Source organism: Crocuta crocuta, unplaced genomic scaffold, assembly GCF_008692635.1.
Source record: "Crocuta crocuta isolate KB4526 unplaced genomic scaffold, BGI_CrCroc_1.0 scaffold14, whole genome shotgun sequence".
In the NCBI taxonomy this organism is placed as follows: Eukaryota; Metazoa; Chordata; class Mammalia; order Carnivora; family Hyaenidae; genus Crocuta; species Crocuta crocuta.
In genome coordinates this window covers 3,949,337-3,971,677 of record NW_027530209.1, presented here as the reverse complement: position 1 = coordinate 3,971,677, position 22,341 = coordinate 3,949,337, and the positions used below count along the sequence as shown (strand labels likewise).

The 22,341-nt window shown below is 42.1% G+C and overlaps 1 protein-coding gene across 1 annotated transcript in view; it reads right to left on the bottom strand.

The window, feature by feature from the left end:
- Positions 1-15,291, bottom strand: part of PON1 (paraoxonase 1) — a 38,067-nt gene extending 22,776 nt beyond the window's left edge. Inside the window, exons 1-4 of the mRNA XM_077765332.1 lie at positions 15,199-15,291; positions 6,641-6,711; positions 4,464-4,519; positions 3,098-3,266 (exon numbers count right to left, since the gene is read on the bottom strand). Of these exons, the coding sequence (XP_077621458.1) occupies positions 3,098-3,266; positions 4,464-4,519; positions 6,641-6,711; positions 15,199-15,272 (370 nt within the window). The 5' untranslated portion in view covers positions 15,273-15,291. The remainder of the gene's footprint in view (positions 1-3,097; positions 3,267-4,463; positions 4,520-6,640; positions 6,712-15,198) is intronic.
- Between the last annotated feature and the right edge of the window lie 7,050 nt (positions 15,292-22,341).

The window sequence follows — 22,341 nt, the reverse complement described above, 5'->3', positions numbered from 1 at the left end:
CTCACAGAAATAGAAAAACAGTCTTGGAACTTGTATGACACACACACACACACACACACACAAACACACAAACCAAAACGCAAGTAGCCAAAGCGCTCTGGAAAAGAAGAACAAAGCCGGAGGTATCATGCTGCCTGATTTCAAACTATATTACAAAGCTATAGAAATTAAAACAGTGTGGGACTGGCATAAAAATAGACACATAGATCAGTGGAACAGAATAGAAAGCTCAGAAACAAACCTATATATGGTTTGTGGTCAATTAATTTATGACAAAAGGAACAAAGACTATAGAATATACTATGGGGAAAAGACAGGCTCTTCAATAAATTGTATTGGGAAAACTGGACAGCTACATGCAAAAGCATGAAATTCGACCACTCTCTTATACTATACACAAAGGTTAACTCCAAATGGATTAAAGACTTAACAGAAGGGGCGCCTGGGTGGCTTAGTCGGTTAAGCGTCTGACTTTCGCTTAGGTCATGATCTCGCGGTTCGTGGGTTCGAGCCCTGCGTCGGGCTCTGTGCTGACTGCCAGCTCAGAGCCTGGAGCTTATTTCAGAGTCTGTGTCTCCCTCTCTCTCTGACCCTCCCCTGCTCACACTGTCTCTCTCTCTCTCTCCTAGAAATAAATAAAACATTAAAAAAAAAAAAAAGACTTAACAGAAGATTTGAAACCATAAACCTCCTAGAAGAAAACATAGGCAGTAAGTTCTCTGACATAGATCTTGGTGATGATTCTTTTAAATCTGACACCAAAAGCAAAAGCAACAAAAGGAAAAACAAACAAGTGGAGCTACAGCAAGCTAAAAGCTTCTGCACAGCGAAGGAAACCATCAACAGAACGAAAAGGCAACCTACTGAATGGAAAGGAATATTTGCAAATCATATATCTGATAAAATATATAAAGAACCCATATAACTCAGTAGCAAAAACAAAGAAGTAAATAATCTAATTTTAAAACAGGGAGAAGATCCGAAAAGATATTTTTTCAAAGAAGACATCTAGAGAGGGGCAACAGGTTCAAGAAAAGATGCTCAACAGCATCATTACTCATCAGGGAAATGCAAATCAAAACCACAGTGAGATACCATCTCACACCTGTTAGACAAGAAATAACAAGTGTTGGTGAGGAGGTAGAGAAAAAGGAAATCCTTGTGCACTGTTATTGGGAATCCAAACTCATGGAGCCACTACGGAAACAGTATGGAGTTTCCTCAAAAAATTCAAAATAGAACTACCATATGATCCAGAAATGTCATTTGGAGTATTTATCTAAAGAAAACTAAAACACTAACTTGAAAAGATATATGCTCCTCCATGTTCATTGGGGCATTATTTACAATAGTCAAGACATGGAAACAGCCCAAGTGTCCAGTGATGGATAAGCACACATGCTCGCGCACACACACACACACACGCGCACACACACACACACAGAGGAATATTATTCAACCATAAAAAATGACAAAATCCTGTCATTGGTATCAACATGGATGGACCTCAAAGGTATTATGCTAAGTGAAATAAGTGAAAGAAAAACAAAAACATGTGATAGTTCTTATCTGTAGCATTAAAAAAAAAAAAAAAAGCTCATAAATTGATGGTTGCCAGAGGTGGGGCATGGAGGGTGGAAGAAACAAAGGGTCAAAAGGTGAAAAGAAAAAAAATCAGTTGATATCAAATCCCCCAGGGGTTTCTGTGTGCACCTGGGTTTGAGAATTAATGTAGAGACCAAGGAAATGGCTGCAAACAGAAAGGAAGAAATGGGGGCACCTGGTTGGCTCAGTTGGTTAAGCAGCCAATTCTTGATTTGGGCTCAAGTGATGATCCAAGGGTTGTGGTTATGATTGTGAGGTAGTGGGATCGAGCCCCAAGTCAGGCTCTAGGCTGGGTATGGAGCCTACCTAAGATTTTCTCTCTCTCCTTCTATTGCTCTTGTGTTCGCGCTCTCTCTCTCTCTCTCTCTTCTCTCTCTCTCTCCTAAAAAAAGGTGGAGGGGGAGAAGGAAGGAAAAAATGGGAGCAAAGCATAAGGAATGGGGGCAACACATTGATAGTTTTAAAATTTGGAAAATAGGGGCGCCTGGGTGGCTTAGTTGGTTAAGCGTCCGACTTTCGCTTAGGTCATGATCTCACGGTTCGTGGGTTCGAGCCCCGCGTCGGGCTCTGTGCTGACTGCCAGCTCAGAGCCTGGAGCCTCTTTCAGTCTGTGACTCCCTCTCTCTCTGACCCTCCCCTCCTCACGCTGTCTGTCTCTGTCTCTCTCCTAGAAATTAATAAAACATTAAAAAAATAAATAAACAAAATGTGGAAAATAGTTTAAAGAGAAAACAGACAAACCAGTGGACAGAAAGGGACTGACGGCGACAGGGCTGAGAGAAAAGTGACCATGGTGACTCTATGTCAGTGGATCTATAGGTGCTAATGCCTTCAGTTAGAAAAATCTATCCCTATAAGTCAGGCAGAGAAGGACAGATACCATATGTTTTCACTTATAAGCGGAATAGAAGAAACTTAACAGAGGACCATGGTGGGGAGAAGGAGAGACAATAGTTGGGGAGAGGGAGGGAGGCAAACCATGAGAGACTCTTGAATATGGAGAACAAACTGAGGGCTGATGGGGGTGGGGCAAAGGGAAGGGGGGAGATGGGCATGGGGGAGGTCACTTGTTGGGATGAGTACTGGGTGTTATATGGAAACCAACTTGACATTAAACTAAAAAAAATTAAAATAAAAAGAAGTACACTAAAAAAAGAGAGAGAAAGAAAAATCTATCCCTGTAAATTTCTGTATCTGTAAAATTGTTTAAAATGAAAAACCCATAACGATTAGGGCTAAATATTATTGCTAGTGTAATGATAGAGATAATGTACATGTTAGTATCTTTAAAAATAAGTGCTTTACAGATTTGAAGTATGTTAGCATTCTCAAGCATTAAAGTGGTTATAATATTATATTTCATTAACATAGGGGGTAAGTTTAACAGAATAGTAACATTAACCATGACTGTATTTTGGTTAAATGGAAGGAAATATTCACTCTTCAACATTTTTTAAATTTGATTTTGTTCTTAAACATTAAATATTGTTACCTTCATCTGTGAATGTGCTAATCCCATGAGGGTTAAATGAAGAATGATCAAATGTGCTTCCAGTGATCCTCAGTTCTAACACTGATGGATCTTCTTCATTCAGGTCCATCAGAAGTATTTTACCAGGTTTATCAGGCTCAAAGCTCTTTATTCCAGGATATCTTAATCCCTTATAAAACATTAAGCAGAAAAAAACAGGCAAGTTACAAATACCTCCAAAGCTGATAGAGGTGATAGATGGCACATGGGTTCATACACACATGTGTTCATCTGCTTCGGGCTACTGGGCTGCATGGGAAGCCTCTTGATCGGCTTGCGCAATAGGATAGTGAAGGGCCCTGAAAGTCTGGCCATATGCTCCACCAGGCTGCCCCATACAACACACGGGCACACACCATTCCAGCAGCAGCAAAGCCCTATGTGTCTCACACCACAGCTCCCAAATCATGACAAAGATCAAAAACAGCAGAGTAGACCAAATGGGCAATTGCTAATGGGCTTCAATCATATAAAGCAAAGAACAGAGAGAGAACATTGGTTATGGCTTTTAAAATGTCTCCTGACAGGTTCCTTGGAAACATCTCAGGGAGACACCTAGGGGAAGTCTAATGAGCCCAGAAACAACCACTTTCTTAGCCTTCAATCAGAACAACACAGCTGTGTTTTTGTTTTCAATGTTGGAATCGCACATAAGATTTTGCTTGGAATATGTATTCTGTTGCTTAAAAAAAGGAATTTGGAAGACACTGCTGTAGAAGATGACTAGTTTTGCATCTTCAAAGGAGAAAATTGGACTAAATAAACTACAACAGGTAGCAAAGGGTATTGGCTTCTCTTGTTTTGAGCTATCTCGGGACCACAGTGATTTGCATGCAAAAGAGGTTCAACAACATGATGGCTTCACTATTCAAAGTGTGGGAATTGTGGGATGACCTATCAACAATTTTATATTAAAGGGCTTAATTTGGAAAGTGTAAAAAGATAAAATCTAACCGACATGTTTATATATATATATAAACATACAGCCAATTCAATAAATATTTGAGTATACCACTTAAGGGCTTCAAGGAATAGGCCACTGATGGAAAGCCATTCTTAAACTCATCAGACTCACAAATCTTTACTAAATGGAAGATTAAGGTAATATTAGAGTTCCGCGTATACGCAGGAATACAAATAGGCATAGAAAGCATACAGTCATAATTTTAACACCAGTGTAAATGCATATGCTGTTTGTTTTTTAAACCATATGATCGCCTATTTTATTTGAAGGTGGGCATTGGTGTATAACAGGCTTATATGAAAGACTTCAGCTGCTGGTTCTAGAAGATGATATACAGAACTGTAAAAGAAAGAAACTACTTACGGAGGTAATGAAAGCTAGTCCACTAGGAAGTATCTCCAAGTCTTCAGAGCCAGATTCTGCCAGAAAACAGACTAGTCAGGTCAGGTCATTGCAGACTATTGCAGGGAGCTACTGATCCATTTCTTTATCACTCCCAACTGGAAAAGGAGGCTATATATTTAGCTCTTACTTGATAGATTCAGAATAATTAACTCTTTCATTTATTCAAATTGACGAATATGATTATATAAACATTAGAAGACATTAACATAACAAAGTGTAACTAAAATGTATACTTAATATATTTATTTATTTATTTACTTTATTTATTTATTTATTTATTTATTTATTTTGAGAGAGAGAGCATGTGAGCAGGGGAGGGGCAGAAAGAGAAGGAGAGAGAGAGAATGCATGCTGCCAGCACAGAGCCTGACGTGGGGTTTGAGCTCACTAACCGTGAGATCATAACTTGAGCCAAAATTCAGAGTCAGACATTTAACTGACTGAGCCACCCAGGCTCCCTGTATGCATATTTTTAAAATTGATGGACCTGAACTTTTTCCTCCAAGTCTGAAATCTCTTACATAAAGTTCATGGAAATTCACAAAGTTTATAAAAGTTACAATAATTTGAAAATAGCTTGCTGTTTTGTTAAAGACACAGAGGAACCTATGAATATATACTAATACTTAACTCCAAATCCAGTAAACTCTTTGAAAACCATATCGGAAATATAAGCAAAGTCCAAGCGCTCAGTTAAAATGGGGGTACATTTCACATACAAAATATGCATTTACTATTAATTATAAACATCAGTAAAATATCATCAAGTTAATTATACTTTTTATAAATGTTTATTCATTTTTGAGAGAGAGAGATTGTGAGCAGGAGAGGGGCAGAAAAAGAGGGAGACAGAGAATCCAAAGTAGGTGCCACGCTGTCAGTGCAAAGCCTGAGGAGGGGCTTGAACCCACAAACCATGAAATCAGAACCTGAGCCAAAGTCTACACTCAATCGCCTGAACTACCCAGGTGCCCCAATTATACTTTAAGTACACATAAATTTTAAAAATTTCAATCAATCTAGAGACAAATGAGATTTTTAATTTTGTATTGACAGTTTTTTTTTTTAAATTTTTAAATGTTTATTTATTTTTTAGAGAGAGAGAGAAACAGAGAGATAGAACATGAGCAGAGGGGGAGCCGAGAGAGGGAGACAGAGAATCCAAAGCAGGCCCCAGGCCCCAAGCTGTCAGCAAAAAGCCAGATGCAGGGCTCGAACCCACGAATTATGAGATCATGACCTGCGCCGAAGTCAGATGCTTAACTGACTGAGCCACCCGGATGCCCCTGTATTGACACTTTCAGTGGACATATTTGTTTTTCAAATATCCAATGATATCGAATATCAATATCACATTTATTTTCTAGAAAAAATTGCACTGAAAGATATCTGGCCAGCCTTATTGATGCTGACTGCCTAGCCTGTGCAACTAGTCAACTGAGATAAATAACTCTAAACAAAACAAAACATAACAAAAGCATGGATCTCAAACAAGTTGTCCTCAAATAACAAAGGTGGTTGGCTGAAACCAGATGGGGAATTGAGTCCTGTGACACTCTCTGTTGGTTGCCTACCCGGTGCTATTCCCCTGTCCTTTTATCTTTACTGACAGAGCCTGCTTTCCGCAATGGAAGCCCAGTAATTACTTTCCCAGCTTCCTTTGCAGCTAGAGCAGCAGCCTGTTGTCTACCTCTGACTAATGAGATCTAAGGGGAAATCTGCTGAGAACTTCTGGGAAAAATACTCCTCCCAGATATTAAAAGACAGATGCATGAGGTGAAGCCTTGTGATAACTGCCAAGGTGTGCAAAGGCTTTTTGAAAATGTGTCCCTTTACTCACTGCTTTTTCTCTTTCCTTTGTCCCTCGGGTTGTATTACCATAAAATTATTGCTCTACTGTTTTTGCTAAACTGACCAAATAAAAACAAACTATCGAAAACTGTCGATACCTTGGCAATGAGTTGGTGAAGTCAAAAGTCAAGTACATTGGTATTTATAATTAACTACTGGCTTAATCATTCTCTTTGGGTTCATAGTTCTGTTTTTGAACAAAATTAAGCAGGTGTATTAATCAAATAAATAGCAAGGTGGTACTGCAAGTTCAAATGAGATACTCCCTCCGCTCGCATACTTACCTATTCCTTTAACTAAGTTACAGTTAGGAAGTTCTACTGGCTTTACTTCTCGGAAAGCATTAAGTCGTGCTCTGGGGGAGAAAAAAAGGAACAAAACACACATGAAACTACTCAGAAATGATAGCTAAGTTGCACAAGTAAGCTGCCAATAAAGTTCTCCTTAACTGGACTTTGTTTGGGTTTCAATTCCAGGGTTAGTGGTCCCTGAAGTCTGAGCAATTCTACCAGACAAGGCCAGAGCAAGGCGTGTGGGGCCTCTGGGTACATTCAGTGTTTACTTAGCAGAGGTGGACAGATCCACACAGGAAATACACAGTGTCCTCTCCACAGCTCTGTGCACTTTGGCAGGAATAGGAACTATTTCATTGGCTGTGTAAGGAGTCCTATGTGGAAATTTGGGTTAAATAGCAGCATGGTTCCAATTTACTCCATTGATGTTTTAGGGCTGCTGACAGATGGGCCTCCTACCCATCTGCCCAGTCTGGCTCCCAGGCCTGGACTGGGCATCTGCTCCTGGGTGTGTCACTTGAAAAACACAGGTGTGCTTAAAGGATTTATAACTTTAGAAAATCATACCCAAGTCCAGCATATAAAAAGACATTTCTCTCTCTCTCTCTCTCTCTCTCTCACACACACACACAAAAGCAACTTAACACACACACACACACAAAAGCAACTTTTTAAATCTGAGTGCATAAACATCATGGGGAATATTTGAGTGAAGACATAGGAAAAAAGGACAGATGTGAGACGGAAGTACGAGCAGGCTGCCTAAGCAGAACAAAACTATTGATGAGGCATTTAAAAGAACTGGACCACAACATCAGCACAGCCAAGAGAGTTAAACAGTCAACATTCTTTTTGTTTTTGTTTTTGTTTTTGTTTTTGAGAACTAATGATACAATATAGTCTTCGTGAGGAGCAACAGTTATGGAAGGATTGCCAGAAATCTTAGTTGGCTAGAGATGGGCTGAGAAATTCTTCATAATTTAGTCTTACAGAGGAAGAGGATGGGCTGGGGGACATTCTGGATAAAAATTCTCAGTTTGGTGTAAAATGATGGGAATTAGGGGGTGCTTGATCTTTCATCCTTTCATTCAGAAAAAAAAAGTAACATGTTCCTACCACAATGACATTGGCTATCAAGTCCACTTTTGGAAGGGGCCTGATCTAACAGCTTTGTTAAAGCGCCACGGATTATCCCCGAAGCACAATCGGAGTGGGGAGCTACCAGGCGGGGTGTTAGAGCTCCAGAGATGGGTGACAAGATGAGGAAGGCCTGGCCTGCAAGCAAAGGGTGGGTCCCTGAATGATGGGCTTGAACTTACAAAGCAGACTTTCTTTTTTTTTTTTTTTAATAGTTTATTGTCAAATTAGTTTCCACATAACACTCAGTGCTCATCCCCACAAGTGCCCTCCTCCATGCCCATCCCTCCTCCCCCCCACATCCATCAGTCCTCAGTTTTTGTCAGCATTCAAGAGTCTCTCATGGTTTGCCTCTCTCCCTTTCCCCCACCATTTCCCCCCTTCTTCTCCCCCTTGTTCCTCCGTCAAGTTCCTCCTAATCCTCCTATACGTGCAAACATATGGTATCTGTCCTTCTCTGCCTGACTTATTTCGCTCAGCATAACACCCTCAAGGTCCATCCATGTTGCTACACATGGCCAGATTTCATTCTTTCTCATACAAAGCAGACTTTCAAAGGAAAGTTGGAATCTGCCCCCATGATTTGAAAAAGTAAAAGCTATCTGACATTTAAAAACGGGAATCTGACATTATAATCACGGAAGTTCACAATAAATAAAAAGGGTAAATAAAGACAGTGATGATGCATTAGGAAAAGCATTTTGCATGGTACACATACACACACACATACACACACACACACGTGTGCATGCACACACCCCCACCTACCTCTAAAACAAACAAACAAAAATACCCTAACATATGTAATACGTTCCTAATTTTTCTATTCAAGTCTATTTCACTCATTTTAAAATGTTGGCCATAATCTACTAAAACTGCTTTTGTGAATCACCATTTTTTTAAAAAATATTTTTATTTATTTCTAGGAGAGAGAGAGAGAGAGAGACAGCATGAGCAGGGGAGGGTCAGAGAGAGAGGGAGACACAGACTCTGAAGCAGGCTCCAGGCTCTGAGCTGGCAGTCAGCACAGAGCCCGACGCGGGGCTCGAACCCACAAACCGCGAGATCATGACCCAAGCGAAAGCCGGAAGCTCAACCGACTAAGCCACCCAGGCGCCCCTGTGAATCACCATTTTGAAAAACAGTGGTCAAGAGAAAGCTCAATGAGTATTTGTAAAGTGCCCCAAGGTATTCAAAGACAGACACAAAAAATGTGCGAGGTGCAGGTCTTATACAAAACAACACAGAAAGTGACACAGAAGAAGAGACTCAATGATGTGAAATTACTGAGTAGGTCCAGACTTGTGAAAAATACCAAGGGTGGTCAAATTAGCTTTTCTTAGAATCAAAACCATGTGGAAAGAATAGGTGCACTGCTTGGCTCACCAGGCTCATCAGGCCTGATGGGATCCTAGAAGGCAAAGAAAAGCAGAACAGATCAGCCCCAATCCCAATTCAGCCTTTTGTCTAACGGAAGGCTCTCTAGCCTGCAAAAGGCAGAATAATCAAGGAGGCATGATGACAGCACTCAGTTGCTTTGAGTTCAAATTCATGGCTAAAAAACGAGTCATATCTCAACAGAGTAATCATTGCTACTACAGTTCAGGTACTGTATATATGCCTTCAATTAACCTTCAAACACCACTCTGAGGCATTATTTTCCCAATCTTACAGATGACAAAGATTAAGTGGCTTTCCAACTCTACAAGGTTAGGAAGTGGCTGAATTGGGATTGGAACTCAAGTACAAATGCAAAGCTCACATCCAGTCCTATTCCTCAGGCAAAGTGTACACGTGACACTACTTACAACCCGGAGGAACCACCAGAAGACCATTCCCCCTGCGTTACTGTAATCCAGCTCATATTTTTCTGCCTTAGTCTTAATTATCAGGAAATACCTGGTCAAGGGCTTGATTAGGTCCAAATATTCCAGGTCTAAGGGATAAAATTTGATGTCTGCGGTATGTCCCTGATTCCTAAGGCCTCTGAAGTCTGACCAGAAATCACACAATCCCTGTTATCAATTATTCTTTGCAAATATGTGCTTACTTCTTACAAAAGAAAGTGAGAGTCTTTCGTTTATGCATTAGGAAGTCCATTCTGGGGGCACCTGGGTGGTTCAGTCGGTTTAGCGGCTGACTTCGCGTCAGGTCATGATCTTTCAGTTCATGGGTTCAAGCCCTGTGTCAGGCTACGTGTGGACAGCTCAAAGCCTGGAGCCTGCTTTGGATTTGGTGTCTCCCCCTCTCTCTGTCCCTTACCTGACTGTGCTCTCTCTCTCTCTCTCTCTAAAATAAATGAACTTTTAAAAATAAAAATAAAAAAAAAAGAAATCCACTCTGGAATGTTCCTTGGGGCTATATGCAGCCCCATCAGTCTACTTTCTGTCACTGCACAATCCTCACTCATCCAATATTGCTGTTGGGACCTACTGTGTGCCAAGCTCTGTGTTAAGGACTCTTACACATACTTCCTCCTTGTTACCTTTTTAAAAAAAAATGTTTTAAAGTTTATTTATTTTTGAGAGGAAGAGAGAGACAGAGTGCAAGCAGGGGAGGGGCAGAGAGAGAGGGAGACACAGAATCTGAAGCAGATTCCAGGCTCTGAGCTGTCAGCAGAGAGCTGGATGCAGGGCTTGAACCCATGGCCTGTGAGATCATGACCTGAGCAGAAGTTGGATGGTTAACCGACTGAACCGCCCAGGCACCCTCTCCTTGTTACTTTTGAGACAATGATTAATATGTTACCCGACTGATAGGCAAGAAGCCCGAGGCACAGAGAAGCAAAGCTTCCTTAAAGGGATAGAGTTGGGATTTGAAATGAGGTGTCATGATACTAGCAGCTCTTTTCTATATATTGCTCTTACGCTGCTTTTCATTTGTTCAAGCTTCTCCCTCCATCTAGAATGCTCATGCCTCCTAACCCAGGGGGAAGGCTCTTACTCATGACTTTCTGTAGCTCCTGCTGATCTACTGCGATAGGAATAATAACTCCTTTATCCTCACGAACCTCCACATATACGTCTATCAAGTCTCTTACCCTAGTGTTTGGCAGTTATCAGTTTTTGATCTTGTGGGTCACAGTAAACTCTGAAATCTGTGAGTGAATACTGCTTCCTGTTCATCCCTGTGACCCAGCAGGAACCCAGCACCGGCAGAGAGAAGGTATTCCGTAGATGTCTGCTGAGTTGTTTTGTGGAATTAATAGGCTGGTGCATCAGATGGAGAAAACGGTGTTGGTGGCGTTGATAGGGAAGACTGGAGCGTAGGGTCTCATGAAGCATTATTATACCATATATTCAAACATCACTCATTAGGTGGATCATTGATAGGTGGATTTCTGAGATAGCATATGGCAGTAACAAAACCTACCATTTACAGAATACCTTCCATGTGCCAGATTTTATATTTATCCCACTGTGATATGTATTATTATCCCATAATTTATCAGGTGGTGAGACAAGCTCAGCATGGTAGAGTGACTTGGAAGTTGCAGAAATGGCATCCAGCCCAGGTCTGCTGGAATCCACCACTGCCCTCTACCCCCTGTAGTATGGAGTGTGGACAGGGAACCAGGTGGCAAAATGCTAACGCCAGCTTTGCAGTCACCTTTTAATGAAGGGAAACAATGACGTCACATGTTACAATCAACAACCTACAAATGGGGCAGTTGCTGTAGAGATGCAGGCTGTAACATTCCACACCCCCAGGGCGCTGTTTATCTTCTCGTCCCAGGCATCCCCTGGACTTGCACATGCACACCCCACAAGGTCACAACAGCTGACTTCACAGATGGACAGGGGAGACTGCTGATCCCGGGGAGCCCTCTCAGCTCTTTTCTCTGTGCGGTTATCACCTCGAGAGCATCAGAAAACCCCATTAAGATGCTTTTTGTGTCCTTCCCCAAGTTCCATTCAGCTCTAGGCCTATACAATGTCTTGTGTCCCTGCCCCACTCCTGTGGACCCGATTTCTGAAGATAAAATGTTGTATCCACTGTGGGGGTTTGGCTTGCTCCTGATGCAGGCCTCAGGGCATAATCTCTTCCTTGGGCAGACTCATGATCTTCCCTGGGACTCAAGGGCCTTATTTCTACAAGGGTTAACAAAGGTAATTTGCTGAGCCTCCAGAATCTCTTGTTCTGTTCTGGCATGGGTGCTGTAGGAGTTGCAATGTCCTTTAAAGAAGTGTATACAGGGGTGCCTGGGTGGCTCAGTCAGTTAAGTGTCCAACTTCAGGTCAGGTCATGATCTCACCGTTCGTGGGTTGAGCCCCGCGTCGGGCTCTGTGCTGCCAGCTGGGAGCCTGGAGCCTGTCTTCGGATTCTGTGTCTCCCTCTCTCTCTCTGAACCTCCCCTGCTCTCTCTGCCTCTCAAAAATAAATAAAAAACATAAAAAAAAAAAAAGAAGTGTGTACAAATCTCCCTGGGGAACTGGTTAAATAATGCCCACGAGGATTCAATAGTGTGGGGTGAGGCCTGGGAGTCTGTAACTAGAGCCAGCTCGCAGATGATGCTCAGTCATGCATCTGGTCTGCAGTTCCTTTGAGGAATGAGGCTTTAGGGCTTTTGGAATAGTGCCTGCCATTTCCCTTCCTTCTCTGGTCTGGGCTGCCCCCATCCTCCGTCTCCATAACCATCATCGTCTTGGTCCTGTATTGCTCCTTTCCCTCAGGTTCTTCCGGATCCCCTTTCCATTCTAAAACCAGAGGCCCAGCTCCCTCCCACTTTCCTTTTCCCTTCTTGGTTGTCTGATTACAGAGAAGTTTAAAGATTAAGGCTCCCTCCCCCTTCCCTGAATCCAAGTACTGAAAACAAAGCAGTAAGTTCCTAATCCAACCCAGACCCCACATCTTCCCACTGTGGCAGCCCCACAGCAGAGCGTCTCCTGCAGACACATGATCCACAACAGGAAACCACAGGTGAGGCCAACAGAGGGACTTGCAGGGACTGATGTGATGTCGGGTTATCATTATACTTGTCCTTTCGGACAAATCAGAATCAGGCTAGAGGCCCAGAAACTAAGGCCAAGGTCCCCTTGCTGCCCAAGGCCAGGTGTCGACTTTTTCAGGTTGAAATTTGTCTCGGTGCAAGTCACTGCTATAGGAGAGTCCTTTTCACACCGTGTCCCAGGGAGCTCTACGGGATGCTGATAGATGGCACCCAAAAGGGGAATGGACGTGTGGGCAAAGAAGTCTGGGGAACGATGACTTAAAGCAAATCATTTTGTTGTTTTGTTGCTTATTTTAACTGAAGAGCTCTCAAAGCTTTCAGCATGCCGGAGTGCAGTGCCAACCTGTAGGAAAGACTGTAATAGACAACACTTCCCAAATGTATGTGTTCAAGGAACGTATTTTTTTGTGAAGCAAGTCTCGTGGTGCATGTTCCTAGGAACAAACTTGGGCAAGTATTAATGGTAAATCACATACACGAAGACCACATGTTGAGAGAGAAATGTTTTAGGATTGGGGTAGGGAAGCTGTGCTGTTACACAGAAACATATACAAAATGCCTACAGTCTCCATTCTCAGAGTACATTAAGGAAGGCAAGCCAGATAGACCCTTACTCCTTCCTGGTAGATCTGTAATCCCTTGTAAGGCATCTTGGTGGGGGCTTCTGGAAGGGTGGAGGCAGAAGAAACCCAAGTATAGATTCAGAATGGAAAGGACAAAGCCTAGAAGGGGTCTTAGATCTTTATATCCCATTTATTTTCATCCCAGGATAATACCATGATGCACACATACACTGGGAAGAGGGGAATATTCATACATATGTGTGTGTGTGTATAGATAGATAGATAGATAGAGAGAGAGAGAGAGAGATAGATATGTGTGTATATATATAGATAAATAGATGTGTGTGTGTGTATAGATAGATAGATAGATAGATAGAGAGATAGAGAGATAGATATGTGTGTATATATATAGATAAATAGATGTGTGTGTGTGTATAGATAGACAGATAGATATGTGTGTATATGTATGTATATATATATGTGTATATATATATAGAGAGAGAGAGAGAGAGAGATTCTCCTTTAGCATCAAATACTACTGTGATTAATGAAAATCCAAAAACTGCAATTTTTACATGATTTTAAAGCCCAAATCACCAATTCTCCATAACTTTTCTCTAAAAGTTTGTGATTACAAAAATAATCAACAATTGGAAGAAAAAAACCCAACAGTTTATAAAAAGTTATTCTGGGGGCGCCTGGGTGGCTTAGTCGGTTAAGCGTCCGACTTTCGCTTAGGTCATGATCTCACGGTTCGTGGGTTCGAGCCCCGCGTCGGGCTCTGTGCTGACTGCCAGCTCAGAGCCTGGAGCCTGTTTCAGTCTGTGACTCCCTCTCTCTCGGACCATCCCCTACTCACGCTGTCTCTCTCTCTCTCCTAGAAATAAATAAAAATATTTAAAAAAAAAAAGTTATTCTGAATGAAAGCTTAGGTTAGGGTCATATAATTTTTTTAAAGATCCAAAATGTTCAATTTGATTTTTAGTAATGTTTTACTTCAAAGTAAATAACAAGATGTTGACTAAACCTTAGGAACCAGGACAATCTCTAGACTTTGAACCCCTGTAAAGTTACCATCAAACTACCAAAACAGAATTCTTTCAAACTTTCTTCCCTTTTTACAGTACCTTAGAGTTTATAAGTAGTTTAAGAAACAGAGCACTAACTTTTATTGAACAGTTACTGTATCTGAGGTACCGTGTTAGCTGCTTCGTATATGAGTGTGGATTATTGGCTCAGGCTTATTCAAGCAGACAATGTTAGAGATTGAAGTGATTTGCCAGAGATCCCATAACGGAAGGGACAGAGCAAGAACCCAGGACATCAAATATGGGCTGTGCCAGGGTTCTCTCCTACCCGCACCCCCCACCCATGCCCCACTGGAGAGGATGGTAGGTGGGGAGCAGACCCTCATAGAGTGCGTTTGCTCACACCTGCTCTACTCCACATGCGTCCTGTGTCTCCGTGTGGCCTCAAAGTGAGAATCTCCAAGCTGAGAAGATTTACACCAAGGCCCAGCAGCTACTTCCCTGACCAACACAGTATGGGGGGCGGGGGGGGCGTCCCTAGTCTGGTTATCTATCCTGAAGAGAGACTGAGAAGTGAATCTGTTGCCAAGGCTCACGGATCTTCATGAAAAATCAATTTACATATGCCAACTACTTGACCATCACACCAGTGACAACTGTCTCCTTACCCCATGCCTCAGGCCGCGAACAAGCACATGTTTTCAAGTGGTGCGTGAAAGCTGGACAACCATTTTTGAAAACCCTGCAGGATGTGCATCTAAAACTTGCCCCGGACTTTTGGTTAAGACTACACCCCACTTTCAGCGGCGCTCCTGGGGTTGCTGAGATGGGGTAGAACTGGGCTGCAGCCCTCACCACAACCCAACTTACTGATAAGAAGCCCGGTGATCCCTGAAGAGTGCCAGTCCCAGCCCCAAGAGCGTGAGTATCACCAGCTTCGCCATGGCTTGGGTAAGAACAGATGGCTGGGCTCATAAACCTGATGGCCAGGAGACTGGCTTGCCTGCAGCCTGAACCTCGCNCGGTCCTCCCGCCCTGCCCCGCCCCTTCCCTCCCCTCCCCTCCCCTTAGCACTGCGGAGGCCGGGAGCTGCTTGCTCCCTGAGACTTGAGAGGGGAGAGAGAGAACTGCCTACACCGTGCAAGAGGGGCAGAGCATGTCGATTGGTGGAAATGGAGAGCTGTGGGAAAAGGGAGCCAGGCTTTGATGAGCACTCATTTTGTGCCAACAAGGCCCTAATCCCTGTGGCTCCAAGGGGTTCAGTAATGTGATCACAGTGACTCAGCCAGAAGCAGCGCGGAAGGAAGGAAGGGCCGTGGATAGAAGCCCTACAATCTAAGTTCATGCTCACCAGGCTACCACTGTGTGTCACCTTCAGACATCTGGATTTCCAGCATCTCAATCTCCGAGCACCACTCCCGACCTTACAGCTCAGCAAGAACATCACTGCAGTGTTCATTCATTCCGGGCACTCGCTGACGCTGGTGGAGTACCTGCTATGTGCCAGAAATCAGTAAAATATAGCATTACTGCCTATATAGTGCTGTGGGTAATGCATGCATGCATTAAGGACATGCACGTAGTCTATGGAAAAGAATAAAGCAGGGAAGAAAGATACGGAGTACTGAGGTGCCATTTAAAGAATGGGAGTCAGAGAAAACCTCCCTGTTAAGGGGACTTCTGAACAAAGCTGGAAAGGAGGTGCCTCTTTATACTCATGTCTCCTTTCTCTCCTGTTACCATGAATGAAGTGTTTCCTCCTTCACTAAAGGCCAGCCCCTCCCTTTCTTTTCTTCTCAAAGATTTTGGTCCCAGTTACACCTCTCTCTACGGCAACATCCATCATTTCCTCTTTTCTGGAATAATGCCATCGGGTACCAATGCGCTTTAGTGTCATAGTATTCTGGGGAAAGTGCTCTTTCACTCCTCTTTCTAATGAGAGAGAGAGAGAGAGAGATTTAAAGCTCTGAAAGATTTGCCAACAGTTGATGCTTCCATTTTATCATCTCTTGTAACAGCTTAATGATGGCCACAAATTCTTTAATATTTCTCCTATTAAAAAGCGAGGCACAGGACTTTTCCCCTCAAGTGGGTACTGACTCTGTGAATGCCTTAATTCCTAAAACACAGTGGTGTTAATTTAAGTGGTTTTAAACCACCGTGGTTTTATTTTAAACTTCATGTTAAGTTTGCCGGAACAGCCTTAGAGACGAGCTGTTTCCATCTCCTGTCACTTGGAATACTTGCTCTTGAACCTTGAGCTTCAGCATAATAAATCTGATCACTCCACTGGATTGTCCACATGCAAGGTTCTGAACACATGGAGAGGGAAAATGGCTGGCCTTCCAGCCGTCTACTCCAACGCGCCAGATGTATACATGAAGCCTTCTTGGACACTCCAGAGTAGTCCAACCACCAGCTGAATACCACTGTGAATTGGCATCACTCCAGTTGATGCCAGGTGGAGCAGAAGAATCTACCTGCCGAACCCTACCCAAATTCCTTACTCATTGTTTATAAGCTTAAGAAAATGATTGGTTCAGCAACTAACTTTAGGGAATATCTCCTATCTCCCATTCTCTATTTAACCCATTATAATATACCTTGTGTTCCTTTAACTCGACTACAGAATTTGCTCTTATTAAACCACCCATAATATTCATGTTATCAAATCTAGTGGTTACTTCTCTGCTATAATCATACTCAATCATGTTGGGCAAAGATCACCACTCCTTTCTTTTCAAATAATTACCTCTCTTGCATTCTGTGATCCCATCCTCTTGCATTTTTTTCCCCTAATTTCCTCATCTTCTTTGCAGGTCCTCCTGTCTCTGAACTTTAAATAATGAAGCCCTAAGACTTGTTCTAAAATATTTTCTCTTTCTACAGTCTCTCTTGAGGTGATCCCATCAATTCCAGTGGATTTAAATACCATTAGTATGCTAGTGCTTCCAAAATATACACACCGAGCTCAAGTCTATTACTGTGGCTCTAATAAATCATCCTTGATCTTTCTAGCTAAAGTAGCACACCCTACCTCCAGCAACTTTTTGACGTTATCCTATATTTTTCATTACTCATTTTTAAAAATAATCTTGTTAATCTACTTATATGTTTGTGGTCTGTTGTCCTTTGAGGTTGGGGGTTTTGTCTTGTTTCCCATAATGACCTCAAAGCATGGGAAACAGCCTGGCAAAGAGTAGTCCTTTATGAAACATTTAATGACTGGTAGACTGGTGAGCACTCATTTTGGGCTCACTGACTAGCTGTCTGGTTTATATTCCCACCGAAATGTCTAATAGTCTCCTAAAAAATGTGTCCATAGCAGAATTCTTGATTCCCTACCCCAATACCTCATGTCCTCCAATCTCTCCACACTTCAGTACATGGCACCACTAACATCCAATTGCTCAAATCCAAAACCTAGCCAATCGTCATGCACCCACCCCTTTCCCTAATACCTCCTTGCACCAAACATATCAGTCAGTCCCATAAGCCTTCCTTCTGTAGTAAAAGAAGGAAAATTTGTTGCTGCACAACAAATTACGTAAAAATCTAGCAGTTAAAAAACAACAATTTATTATCTCATACTTTCTGTGGATCAGTGTCCTAGGTGTGGCATAACTGGGTATCTCTGGCTCAATGTCGTTCATGAATTGGTAGCTGAGCTGTCAGCCAGAGTTGTTTAGATGGCTAATTTTATTTGTGAGCCTGACTGGAGTAAGGGATGCCTGGATAGCAGGTAAATTATTTCTGGGTGTGTCTGTGAGAAGAGATGGGCATTTGAATCAATAAACTGAGTAAGTAGATTAGCCTTCGTTAATGTGTGTGGGGATCATCCAGTCTTTGAGGGTCTAAATAGGGCAAAAAGTTAGAGGAAGGACAAATGCTCTCTCTCTCTCTCTTTACTTGAGCTGAGACATTCATATTCTTCTGCCCATAGACATCAAAGCTTCTGGTTCTTGGGCTTTCAGACTCCGGAATTTGTATCAGTGTCCCCCTCATTCTTAGGCCTTTAGACTCTACTGAATTAAACCACTGGCCTTCCTGGCTCTCAAGCTTACAGATAGCATATCGTGGCATATCTCAGCCTTCATAATCATGTAAGCCGATTCCCATGGTTATCTATCTATCTATCTATCTATCTATCTATCTATCTATCTATCATCTATCTATACTATATTTGTTCTGTTTTTCTGGAGAACCCAGACCAATGTAGCTGTACTCTCATCTGAAGGCTCATCTGGGGTGGGGTGGAAGAGGTAAGATCAGGTTCCAAGATCACTCACATAGCTCTTGGTCTTTTGCCTCAGGAAACTTGCCACAGAGCTGTAACATATAAGGTGCTGGCTTCCTCCAGGGTGAGAAAACAGAACAAAAGAGCATGCCCCCAAAATGGGAGCCACAATCTTACTACAGAAATGACACCTCTTCACTTTCACCATATTCTCTTTGCTAGAAGCAAACAACTCCAGTCCACTTTTAAGGGGAGAGGAATTAAGCTCCACCTCTCGACAGGAGGCATATCAAAGAATGTGTGCACATATCTTTAAAACCACCACAACTTGCAAATAAATCTTAAATCAGCTCACTTTTTTCTACTTTCACTGCCATCACTCTGTCCCAGGCTACCATTGTCTCTCGGCTCAGAAAAACTCCTCTTTGCTCTTCTCTCCCTCATCCCCAATCCATTCTCATTGCAGCTAGAGTTAAGTTCTTAAAAATGTAAGTCAGATCATATCATTTCCCCACTTCTCATTTTACTGTCTTATCATGGCCTGAAAGGCCATACAAGAGCTGGCCTGTGCCTCTCACCTGACCTAATTTCTTATCATTCACTCAGCATAATGTTTCAGCAACATTAGCCTTCCTATCACTCTGTAAACATGTCAGTCTTATTATACCTCATCATTTTTGCCTTTGCTATCCTTTGACTAGAACGCTCTCCCCATCCCTTATGTTCACCTGCTCCTGACTGCTCTTTGAATTTATCTTTCTTTCCATTCAGGTCTTAGCTGAAATGTCATTTCTCCTATGAGGCCTTTTTCAACGTTACTATTTACAGGAGTCTCCCATTGCACACTCTGCCCACCACCAGTCACTAAGACCCCACAGCTGATGTGAAATAGTTAGCACCAGTATAGAGCAACAGGTTGTTAGAATAGTGACATATGTCGGTTCTGTCAGTAAATACTTCCTCTGACCCCCCAAGAGGTCTTCCACAATGCTGACCATTCCCCGTCCTCTGGAACTCTGCCCCCGCCCCACATACTTTGTCATGATCCAGCAACTAAGAAGTTATTTCCTGACATGACAGAATTTCTAAGACTCTTCACCTACATAGGGCTCCATTCAGCTGTGACTGACTGGGGGTGTGCTATACAGGTTGCGAATGACTCCAACATCCCTGCTCCACACACTCTTCACTATATGGAGCCATCTTGTTTATCTATTTGTTTACTTGTAGGCAGCCTGCCCTCCATCACTAGTAAACTCGAGAAGGGCACAGACCTTGACTAATTTGTCATCTGCCCCCTCTTTAACTCCTAGAACAGTTTCTGGCACAGTAGGTGCTCAAAATTTGGAGAAGGAATGAAAGAATGAACAAATGGCAGCAAACGGGGCATAAAGGACACGGGAGAAGAAGGGACTGGGGGGTGAGCTAGGGAGAGACAAGGAGATGCCGTGCCCTCATCCTCTGATCCAGCTAAGTTATTAACTTACTAATCCATTTTTGTAATAAATTAGGCACTATCTGAATATCCTTTCCAGGTACTTGTTTTACTCTGTGAGACCGTAGAGCAGTCATTCTTACCTTTTTTTGAAGGGACTCACGTAACTTTGTGACCCTGACGAATGCAGTAAATCCTTCCCTTGGATTCATAAATACACAAAACACCTGTGCCGGATTTTGGTATTTCACTGAAGCCCTAGGTGCCGGGGCCAGATACTAAGAATCCTTGTCTAAAAGAAAAGTGAAAATACTTGAGTAATTAATGATCTCCACCACCGATCACTTTTAAAGGTCTACCGTCTGTGGGAATGTTGCTCTGGGCTTTTGCAACTACTCTTTCGTTTGAAACACTTTTTTCCCCAAACCTCTCTATTCCTCATTTGTGATATAACCAAATACTACTTGCTCCTTCAGGCATACATTCAGAATTTACTTCGGCTAAGTGTTTCTCGATCCCTAATTCTTAAATATCCTTTTCATATGTCCTTTGCACCATACTTCTTTATTATTCTTACCACTCTGTATTTTTAATATCTTATTCCTTTTCTGATTTTCTCCTTATGTTATAAACCCATACAATACTGCTTTGTTTATTGTTATAGCCCTGATAGCTGGTTTAGCATCAAATAGAGGCTAGGTACCCAATATATATTGATTAAAGAAATGAATGAATGTTTGAAAAGCATTACAGGAGCCTCTGAAATACTTTATTTTATTTTTTAAATTTTTGTAATGTTTTATTTATTTCTGAGAGAGAGAGAGAGAGAGAGAGAGAAAGAGAGAGAGACAGCGTGAGCAGGGGAGGGTCAGAGAGAGAGGGAGATACAGAATCTGAAACAGGCTCCAGGCCCTGAGCTGGCAGTCAGCACCGAGCCCGACGTAGGGCTCAAATCCACAAACCATGAGATCATGACCTGAGCCGAAGCCAGATGCTTAACCGACTGAGCCACCCAGGAGCCCCTGGGATACTTTAATATACCATATTTTATTGACTTTAAAATATCATCAGTGTTAAATATATAATTATTTTATTGTCTGTTTTATTACTTTATTTTATTACTATACTAGGAAAGAAATAAAATATCAATCTACAACACAATGCTAAGAAACTATTGATTATATACTAACTTCCCATCTCAAAGTTGTTAAAATGGATAAAAATGACTGTATTCAAATCCATGAAATATTAAAAATTTAAGTTTATGGAAAGTTATGGGCTTTTTAAGTTAGAATTTCTTTTTATCACCGGCAGTTTACAACCAAACATTAGAAAAAGAAAAATCTTATAAAAAACTCAAAACTTAGTAAACAATTTACACTGACTTTCATAATTCCTTTTCTTTCTTACCTTGTTTTCATGTGCTAAATATTCATTCACACACATTAAAGCATTACTTCCTAAATATCTTTGGTACAAAGCACATGTACTGATTCTTTTATTTTTCCACAAAACCCCAAATTCACGGAGTATTCGGGGAAAACATGTCAATGCATTGGCAGAGAACCAGAGCCAGGTTTGTCAAGTTTAATTTGGGACAAGCACAAAAGGGTTAATTTGGTCGTCTTCCTCTAGAGGATGCTGAACCCTGTTGGCAGTAATTGCAATGTAGTAGAGAGTTTGAAAGTGTGAAATTCTAGTGTCCTTAGAGCTCCAGTAACACTACTCTGCCTGAAGCAGTGGTAGCAACCCTAGATGAAAAATACGAAAATAAAAACACTGGACTTTGAATACTAGATTCATGGTCACTTTCTGAAATTCTGTACTTGCAGAAAAATCTGTGAAATGAAGATAATTCCTGTGGTCTTGTTGTATGAAATAAATGAGAAAATAACTGCAAATGTAGACACACAGCAACTGCAGTGCAAACAGTAAAATTCTAGTCAAGTGGAGAAATGAGCACTTTAAACAAGTGCTCCACCTACATAATCTCAAAACATCCTGGTAAATGGGATATGACCAGTATGATTACCCCCATTTTATGCAAAGTCATCTAATTAGGAAGTGTAAGAGCCTCCTGGGGCGCCTGGGTGGCTTAGTCAGTTAAGCTTAGGTCATGATCTCCTGGTTCATGGGTTCGAGCCCCGCGTCGGCTCTGTGCTGACTGCCAGCTCAGAGCCTGGAGCCTGTTTCAGTCTGTGACTCCCTCTCTCTCTGACCCTCCCCTGCTCATGCTGTCTCTCTCTCTCTCTCTCTCTCTCTCTCTCTCTCTCTCTCTCTCTCTCTCTCTCTCTCTCTCTCTCTCTCTCTCTCTCTCTCTCTCTCTCTCCTAGAAATAAAT